Genomic DNA, 10,842 nt, shown 5'->3' with positions numbered 1-10,842 from the left:
AGGGGCGGGGCCCAATAGGGGAAATAGAGGTAAATCCTTTAAATCGCTACTTGTCCTAGAGTTCTGCATGGAATCTAACCAAATTTGGCCACAAACATCCTTGGGGGAGGGGGAACAGAACTTGTATAAATTATGGCTCTGACCCCCTGGGGGCAGGAGGGGCGGGGCCCAATAGGGGAAATAGAGGTAAATCCTTTAAATCGCTACTAGTCATAGAGTTCTACATGGATTGTAACCAAATTCGGCCACAAACATCCTTGGGGGAAGGAGAACAGAACTTTGGCTCTGACCCCCTGGGGGCAGGAGGGGTGGGGCCCAATAGGGGATTTAGAGGTTAATATTAAAATTCCTTCAGAAAAGAAACAATGAACCTGTATTCAGAACATTACTTGGCATTACAAACCAGGTGAGCGATACAGGCCCTCTGGGCCTCTTGTTGATAAACAATTCTTGTGTGACAGTTAGCTTATGATTAGGAAAATTGCTCACTGAGGGTTCTTCCCTGAATGGTAGTTTTATTCCGTTTTTCACCCAGTCTAATACAAAATTTGGGGCATCAATCAATATCAGTCCATTTTTGCCAAACACGAGACAATAAACTTGCCATTGTCTTTATATATTAGATACACGTTTACAGTACCTGTTTATTGATCATTGTTGTTGTCAGGATAACGCTGATGTCCAAAATCCCTGCCGACAAACTGTTGATAACTGTCACAGCCTCTGTTGTTGACATAGCGGCCATTGAAACGGGAAAACCCCGTGCCACGTGGTCGCGATCTATTTCCGTACGCGTTTTGTCGTGACGTCACAGCTGAGATTGCCGCAGCATGATGTAAATTCTGGATCGCGGTCTCACTAAATCCGGATGAATTTCGCTGAAACGCGCGAAATATCGGTTCGTTTCTCTGTCACACGCTTCTTGTACCACAATAAACGAATGTTGTTCTTGTAAATATCTGATCTGAGCTAACTGGACCTTGAATAAATTCAGTAATGTTTCGTCAGTCACGTGGCGTTCATCTCCAACTTGCCACAAAAGTTTCATCATTGTTTCGGCAAATTTCGCATATTTTTGCACCACGGCATATTGTTGTTGGTCTTCACGACGTATACCCTGTCGATTGTCCGATACTTTCAAGTCACCCGGTAACTTTATTGTGGATACTGTCTCCCTCACAGCATTGAATTCTGATGTTACATCATGCAGGTCGGCGCTGGCGAAAACCGCGGGAACCTTAGTTGTCGATGGACCGTAAAACTCAAACAAACAAACAAACAAAAACCGCGGGAACCTGGGCATGGACCTCGCCACGCGGTCGCCCCGATGGGTCAAGATAATGAAGATTACCACTCGCTTGGTTCGATCCACTTGTTTCTGGTGACTCCAAATTGTCCATACGTTCCTTCAAACTTTCACTGTCTATCTTTATGGTCTTTACAACCTCTAAAATTTCTTCAATTTGTCCTTTCAGGCCCTCTGCCATTTTTTCCAGCCGTGGCGGACGACGCACCAGGCAAGAACTGAGTGTGACGTAGCACACAAGAATTGCTACGTCACACAACTAATTAATTATGCATATAACCTTTTGACCTGTTTGTGCTGACTACAGTGGCAACATTGTTCTTGAACAATACATATATCAACAACTTGCCAAAAATGCTGTGTAACCTCATTTACACACATTTATAAAAATACCAATCTAGTAATTTATTCTGAATAAAACATAACAATTCTTGTCCTCGGCATCAAGCGTCCTCTAAAGCAATAGAGACAACTTCATTGCCTTTTGTGGTGACCCTCACATTGAATGGTAACATGTCGGAAAGGGTTTCCTCTAAAGAGTCCCTGTCCGATACCTTCTCCCCAGAAAGACCGCAAATAACAGTCTTGACATTTACGATCAAGTCTGCATAACCAGAGTCTGTGTTGAGGACAATCTCGATCTGCTCCTCATCCATGCAAACACCTTCCACCACCCAAGTGATGTCTCTCTCTGGAGTTTCCACTTCTTGTAAGATATTTAAAGTCTTAATAAAACTCAAGAGAGAACATAATTTACAGATTTAATTTGTTCATAAAAACAAACAATCATAACACATACTTACGACTTTCCTGCAACATTTTAACAACTATCATGATCAACTGATAAGTTGTAATTTTTACCAATGAAAAAAAAAGATAGAAAATCAAAAAATGAAATGGTCTTGGACTGCATTAAGACTTTAATAATATAACTATTTGAACAATGTCTTGAAATTCTAAAATCAATCTACCAATATTTCCTTTACCTATTATACATCAAATGAAATGATGGAAATGAATGAGGTATACTGCTAATTCAAGTATTGGCTATAATTTCCGCTCCTTCCACCAGGAGGTGTTTAAGCTGTACATGGATTTAATGTGTTACTTCATGTGATACCTATAAGATGAGCATTGTATTACATTTCACATGAACTTCTAACTCTTTAGTCCTTTACATGTGAATTGCAACATACTATATTGTGTCTCAAATGTTTCAGAAGCATACGCATGATTACAGTTACAAATAAATGTGTCATGAGTAAAGTTAGAGTAAAATATTGCAGATTGTTACAATTTTGAAGGGCCCTGTGCACTATATATAGTGATTATTGATTAAGGTAATGACTAATTATAAGTGGTATTGAAACTTACGGTAATTGCTGTATTCCGTGAAGAATTTAACTGGGGCTGGCCCTGCCATTCTCCAGTAATGCATTGAGTGATTCGCAGGAACTGGCCAACATAAATGGGCACAGTTGACATTTCTCTCCAGAGAGACACGTTGATCTCCTGGCCATCATTTGTTTGAACTTTAATGGTATGGATGTTGGTTTCCGTACCACCAACCTTGACATTTCTGATGCCATCATCCTGAAGAATATACAAAAATTCAGAATTATTGGAATGGCAGGATATGGGTGTGAATACAAATATTATTGAGTGATATGTGAAATTATTTCCTTAAATATCTTCAAATGGTGTTGCTCTCTATATGCTTACCATTATTTTCATATATTGACAGATATCAGACATTTATCACTGAAAAACATGATACAAACCTTTTGGTAAAAACTTTTATAGTACCTTCATATATACATTATTGTGGTAATATGTTGTGCGAAAAACTTAATTTCAAACATTGTATTATTTGTTAACCATATGAGTAGCTATATAGAATATAATTGTGAAGTAAAATGAATAAAAGTAAAGTGTTAGGATAAAGGTAAGTGCGAGGACCAAAAATGTTTTTTACCTTTACCACTCTTCCGACCAGGCTGACATTTGATTTCAGTGGCAGACTCCTTATTTCTGCCACAGTCTTCTGTGGTGATGGTGGTGTTATCAAGAATACTCCTTTCTGCTTAATGTCATCTGGCACATCTACTGGTCCACAAAACACCACTTTTGAGTTCTTTGTCAAAACAACTTTACCATTTCCTCTCCCCCACTTGAAGTGAAGTTGGCCGAGTGGCCAACTTTTATAACCTGGACTTTGATAGAGAAGTCAGAGTAGGGAGCACTCTTATTACCTCCCATGTTTTTTTAACTGGGAGATCGTCTTTGCCTGAGCCATTCTGAAATTGGAAAGATATAGACTTTTACTTATAAACATAGACCCAAATGCAACAGCATCTAGCAATATACTAAAAACAACCAATTACAGCATCTATCATAAAAATATGCATGTCATTTTTTTAACCTTGAATTGTGCAGCCACGAAAAACTAGGCATGAATCATTCTCAGAAAAGTTCCAAATTGCTGTCTTCTCTATAAATTGTCTTAATATGAAAAGGTTTCTGTTTGAGGTTTCAAAATGACTAGGAGGAAAGAAAGTTACGTTTAATGCATTTAGTGTTGAAAATGTCAATTTTGTTGATTTTGTTTTCTGAACTGATAGATCTGATAATAATGTTAGTATTCCTTTAGTAAACACATACTTCTAATTTTACACAAATTTACAGGTCATGTTTCCGTTATAGCAGCATGATTTCATATACTGATTAAAACTAATAGAACTATCATGTGTACATCAAATCCTTAAAAGCATCATAAAGTTTATCAGTTTAGTGAAAGTGTCTTGAATGACTGGGTGCCAGAATGTAAATTCAAGAAACTATTATTACATACAAATTGTTAAGTGTACTTTTAGCAAGTATTAATATGCAAAATATCTTAGAATATAGCATATGAGTTCTTTATAATCAAGCAAAAACTGTTCAGACTCATTGCTAAATTTCTAGCTATCAATTTATGACAATCATGACTGTTATATCAATATGGTAAATAAGCTACAATTGGTTTGTGATCAGAATAATACGACTCCAAAGTTGCACATGATATTTGTTGTAGAGATAAGCATTTGATGTATATGTGATCTAAACAACTGTCATAGTCGGTGGTTATGCTGTGCATTATCTGACTTATACCATGCTTTTCCAAGAAGGAGGTTACAGTCTTTGGCATCACAACCAAGTCAAAGTTGGTATCACCCATTACAATAACTAGACGTTTCATCAGTTGCTGACTGGAACACATTTCCCAAAAAGTTGGAGAAAGTTGTTGAATTTGCATTTGATGGTGGGCCATATATGGCAACAAACTTGATCATCTTTTGTGAATGAGGAAAGGTTATGGTAACTGCTTCAACTCCAAAGACAATACATGGTTTAATTTCATGGAATTGTATCTTTGAGTAAATAACTATTCCTTAGTATGGACGGTGTTCATGTGCATGTTTGTGATCTGCACGGTACATATTGAAACCTGGCAGCATAAATTTCTGATCATCATCAGAGCTTTGAAGACGACTCTCAGCAATAACAATGATATCTGCTGAAAGGAAGTAAATCTTTGAAATGCAAATGCAGTGATCTTGCATTATGATAAACAATCTTCAAATCTGTATTGATATCTGACAAAATCGGGATGCATGACTGAAGTGCTGCACACATACGCAATATGTTCATCTCATTAACAACATCTGCTGAAATTTCAATTTTTTTTTCATTCAGGTTGAGAATGTGGACATCATTTAGTTTGCGAACACGACTTAGACCAACATAATGCATATGCTCTTGTTTTCTTGAGCCAAAATGCAAAACAGCTGTTTCCATTGTTGATCCCTGGAATTTATGTATAGTTTTTCCTGATGCAAGTCTCATCGGAAATTGCCTTCTTGTAACGACACATGCTTGATTTCTCCCTATTGGAAATTTTCTGGTAATTTCTAACACTGGTGTCCAAGATGCATCGACTTCTTCATTGTGCTGAACTCCAGGTGCAACAACTTGGGAATTTGTAAGCGTGTCAATACTTTCTTCAGCCACTTCCATATCAGCTGTCCCAGCTGTCTCAAACCTTTGTTTGTTCATTTCCAAAGTTTTCACATGGAAAGCATAGCTTGATTCATAGCTTATGAATTTTCCTAGCAAGTCTTTTATTTCATCTCGCCATGGTAAATACAGCATGAGCTGTTCTCGGAAATAGTTTTCCGGGTCATGTATTTTGCTGAATCGTACACAGCGTATAATTTTCCTGTTTTTCCTTTTTTAAGGATTGCACCATCTCTTAGGTGATATTCACTCTCAAATTCTGAATATTGCAGTTGGTTTTCAAAACTATTGTCAATATCCTCACTAACTTCTTCATTACAATCTATTTCATTTTCAGGCAAATCTTCACACACCACTTGTTGATATCTTGGTTGTTTTTGGGGGAACATTGTATCAAACGTAGACACAAAGTCGGACAGGCAACAATGCTGCATGCCTTTGGTCTTCACTTATACCGTTTTAATTGATTGTCAGACTCTATATCTGTAGAATTCTTTGGGAGGTTTTCCAACAGTTTCATAGGCTTTAGAAGAAAAGTTCTGTTTTCTGGTTCTGAAGTGTTAATGTATTCTACTTGACATCCGAAGAGGCATTTGGAGAACCAAACAAGCTGCTTCTTGTGCACACTTCAACATGAGTGAGAAATTCATTGCCTATATGGCGTACTTGTTGTTTCAAGTCAAAGTTTCCTCTACGGACATCTTCATAGAGTAAGTTTGACATTCCTCTTTGCCCTTTAGATATATATGAAACAATATATGAAGCACATGCATATGCATCAAGTATAAACTGTACATCAATATTTGCTTCCCGTGATTCAAGTAACAACTGGTTGTAAGAGTTGATTCTTACTTCTGAAGGATTTATTTTCAAAAAGATTTTTGGTGATTTCAATGATGATCTAATAGCACTTAAGTACATCTCCTCACTCATTTTCAGTTTTTCAAGAAAATCTGCAAAAGTTATGTCTTCTCCCATAGTCATGTCATTCAGCACCTGGCAAATATTTATATAATCTGCAGCAGCATTTGGTTGCAATTCATATTCTTCACTATCGAAAGGTTTAAGAATTCTTGTTCTGGACATTGGTAATGAAGGGAAACCAAACCTGCATATGTTTTTGCCCCCTTTTCTGCATGTGCGTGCATGTCTGTGTGTCTCGTAATTAATCAAATCAGGTCTACTGCTTTCTTTTGAACAAGTTGTATGTTGGTCAATGAATGTGCAAACTTCCTCAATTTCATATTGTTCATATTTTGGAGCATTTTCAATCCATACAAGCATGTGGATATGAGGAGACCCTCTCTGTTGAAATTCAACCCTATAGAAGAAGTCATTGATTTTCCCTAAAGGATTATGAGCTACTTTCAAAACTTTAGCAAAAAACACTTGCACTCTGTGGTTGAAATATCTTGCATATGTAATTGGATCTGATTTCATCAGCTCTGATTTTTCCATCCAAGTCAATGAATTGATTTCCCCATCGGTGAAAGATTTTTGCTTCATCAGTTCCCCTAGGACTCTCAATAGACTGACCCATTTTGTTTCAGCTGCTGAAAATGAGCAGAACCAAGTTGGAATTCCTAACTGACGAATCATAGCAAATATATCTTTCTTTGCATGTTCCCAATAAGCAGGTGATCCTCTTACTGTACGCAAAACCCTATAACCCCCATTTTGTCGCACAATGTCATCAGATGTTTTTGAACTCAAAACGTCTCTTGCAGTGACAGATTTGTTTTCTGTTTTGCATTTTCTCATTGCTAGACCAACCTTATCCTGAATCTGTTTTATTTGCAGCTTTTTCATTTTGAAGAACAGATTTGGAATAGAGGAAGCTGCCCTTCTATCAAAACACCTTAACTCCCATTTGCAAATTGTACTGTAATGTACAGGAGTTTTTCGATCTTTGTTGTCTGAACGCCTTTGACCACAATATATTGTCGGAAAGGAAAGGTAGTCTGAATCTTTGTCTTGAAATAACCCCAGGGGACTTTGCCCTTCGCCTGGTGCAACACACAGAGTTTTGTCCATTCCTCTAACATTTACTGGATGCAAAACTGTATCAGTATTTCCCAAAATTCTATCCTCAATTTGTCGAACTTCAGTCCAGCCATCAAAATCTGAATCAAAATCTGAAGTAATATCAACTGTAGATTTGTATGTTCCCTCACAATTGTTCAAGGCATTCACATTTGAAATCTTTGACTGGTCAGTGTTTGTCCCACTTGTTCCACTAGATTGGATTTTTAAGACAACACAGGTAACTTTGTATAATGCACTATTTGGACATTTGATAACTCTGTTTCATCTTCATGACTTTCTACAGAAACTGTTACGTCATTAAACTTGTTAGGAGATTGGGTGTGTAGATTTTCAACATAATCAGGTTGAACATCATTACAAACAGATGTTGGTGCTGAAGCTTCAAGTTCTCAAATTTTGCTAAAAATTCATCCATCAAAAATCATTCCAAAAAATTTCAAAAATTTAAAAAGGAAAAGGAAAAGAGACGTCTTAATTTTAAATCCTCCAATAGTGAAATTACAATAGGCCTTTCGAGATACCAGAATTGCTCGAGTCCCTTGAGAAATCAAAGGACTCGGCAGCTGGACCAGACGAAATTCCATATATGTTTTTAAAACAATTACCAGACTCTTCACTAAAATGTCTTTTAACTATATTTAATCAAGTTTACTCTTCTGGCAAAATTCCCGAGTCTTGGAAGGAATCTACTATTATACCCCTTCCGAAGCCCGGGAAAGATGCTACTGATGCCAATAACTATCGTCCTATTTCATTGACGAGTTGTATTTGTAAAACTCTAGAACGTATGATAAATACCAGATTAGTTTGGTTCCTGGAATCAAACAATATTTTAAGTCCTTTGCAAAGCGGCTTTAGAAACCGCAGGGGAACGGTAGACCACTTAGTTAGACTAGAAACATTTATACGAGAAGCATTTGCCAAGAAAGAACATCTTGTGGCCGTATTCTTTGACCTTGAAAAGGCATACGACACAACTTGGCAATATGGAATCATGAACGATCTCCATGATATCGGTATACGTGGCAATTTGCCAAAGTTTATATCAAATTTTATATCTGACAGGCATTTCAAAGTTCGAACGGGTTCAACTTATTCAGAAATAGAAACACAGGAGATGGGCGTCCCTCAGGGTGGTATCTTGTCCGTCACACTTTTTGGACTAAAAATTAACAGCATAACCAAATGTCTTGGCCAATCTACGGAAGGGTCTCTATTTGTGGATGATTTCTTGATCTGTTACAGATCAAAAAACATGCACACTATAGAACGGCAACTACAACAATGTTTAGGCAAATTACAAAATTGGGCTGACGAAAATGGCTTTAGATTTTCAAGATCAAAAACTGTCTGTATGCACTTCTGTCAAAAACGAAAACCACACAATGATCCTGACCTCACACTCAATGGAATTAAAATTCCAGTAGTTGAACAAACTAAATTTCTTGGACTAATATTTGATTCGAAACTGTCCTTTGTTCCACATATCAAACATCTGAAGGATAAGTGCTCGAAGGCGCTGAACATTCTACGAGTTCTTTCCCATTCTGATTGGGGTGCAGACCGTGAAATGCTTCTACGTATCTATCGGGCACTTATTAGATCAAAACTTGACTACGGCTCTATTGTCTATGGATCGGCTCGCAGCTCCTATCTACAGATGCTTGACCCTATACAGAATCAGGGACTGCGTCTCGCACTTGGTGCTTTTCGAACAACACCTGTGAAGAGTCTACATGTGGAAGCTAATGAGCCATCTCTAGACGATCGACGAAAGAAATTATCCTTACAGTATGCTGCTCAACTGAAATCCAACCCCAAAAATCCTTTTAACCTTGTATTCAATCCACAACATCAAGAAATATTTACACAAAATCAAAAGCTCATACCAACATTTGGCATCAGAATTTCAAAATTTTTGCTGGAACGTAATATAACTTTCGACACCATTGACGAGTACACCGTATCGGGTGTACCACCAAGGCTCATTCAAACACCTGATATCAATTTATCTCTACATGAGAGGGCAAAATCCAGTGCATTACCCGAAGAACACAAATCCTCCTTTCGGGAGTGCATTAGGGCTTTCCCTGACCATGTTCAGATCTACACTGACGGATCAAAAGATGGTGATAATGTTGCGGCAGCATGCTGTACATCTAATCACTGCTCCTCTATCCGACTCCCGGATTTAAAACTCAAATTACTTATCTCTGGATTCCAGGTCATGTGGGTATAACGGGGAATGAACAGGCTGATAAAGCAGCTAAGACTGCTCTTCGCCTAGCACTAACAGATTTTAAAACTACCATACACCGACATCAAACCTTCAATTCAGTCAGCCATCAAACACCATTGGCAACAAAGGTGGTCTACCGAAACAAACAATAAACTGTTTAAAAATCAACCTACACTTAATCCTAAACTGTCAAGTCGGAGAGACCGCAGAGAGAAAGTTGTTCTCTCTCGGCTCCGCACTGGACACACATATTTTTACACATTCCTATCTATTGAGAGGGGAGGATCCTCCTACATGCCAATTATGTGATTCTCCTCTCACAGTGGAGCATATTTTATTGCATTGTATTGATTTTAAACACATACGAGATAAATACTACGATGTCTCCGACATGTACACTTTGTTTCATGCCGTGAGACATAATCGTATTTTTAATTATCTCAAAGAGATCGGTATTTTAAGCAAAATATGAACGTTTTCTCATCATACATCGTATCAGCTCAACATTTCATCGTTTCATCAACATTGTGCATGAGTTTTCTCATGTGTTTTAGCCAAATTTATTTTATCCCATGCAAACCTTTTTTTTATCAAATTAACGTTTACAACCTGTGTTTTAGTCCTTACTTGCTTTTTCTTACCCTGACCTTTTATCCTGATATTAATGCATGACTTGTAGTTTGGCCCTAAATGACCTTAGATGTCGATGGGCCGTAAAACTCAAACAAACAAACAAACATTCAAGTTCTCCTAAGTTTGGAATTGGACTATGAATCCTATTACAGCTAGTAGAAGTATGATTGGTTCCTTCTGCAGCATCGCTTTTATCAAACCATTCATTCTCCCCTACAAGTTTCCAGCTATCATTTAATTCTATTCCTTCTGATTGAAATACTGTGCTATTTGAAAGAAGCCTTTTTAAAGGTTCAATACATTTGTTTGGTCTATGCTCTCATGCATAACAGCGTGTTTGTTCTGCCACAATTTTCCAGATGCGTTTGGTCGATTAGACAGAAAGTCAACGAAGCTTGACAGGTTAATTTTGCCTTTATTCCATCAAGACATCGTAAAAGCTGTGAAGTAAACAAACGTATTCTTACAATTTGTTACAAACCAATATCGTAAACACTGAGTATATTATGACAAAGACGGTAATTCCAGCAATGATAAACAAAGAAATAATACTAGAAATTTG

The 10,842-nt window shown here is 37.5% G+C and overlaps 1 protein-coding gene across 1 annotated transcript; it reads right to left on the bottom strand.

Moving 5' to 3' along the window:
• Nucleotides 1–1,747: 1,747 nt before the first annotated feature.
• On the bottom strand, nucleotides 1,748–3,422 carry LOC138310104 (uncharacterized; the record flags this gene model as incomplete). Its single annotated transcript, XM_069251238.1, has 3 exons — nucleotides 1,748–2,031; nucleotides 2,681–2,899; nucleotides 3,282–3,422. Coding segments are annotated over 3 exons (642 nt in total), but the record flags the coding sequence as incomplete, so codon positions are not given.
• Nucleotides 3,423–10,842: the final 7,420 nt, after the last annotated feature.

The sequence above is a fragment of the Argopecten irradians genome, chromosome 16, assembly GCF_041381155.1.
Source record: "Argopecten irradians isolate NY chromosome 16, Ai_NY, whole genome shotgun sequence".
Classification (NCBI taxonomy): domain Eukaryota; kingdom Metazoa; phylum Mollusca; class Bivalvia; order Pectinida; family Pectinidae; genus Argopecten; species Argopecten irradians.
The sequence above is the reverse complement of the archived record's forward strand: the minus strand, read 5'-3'. Positions and strand labels throughout refer to the sequence as shown.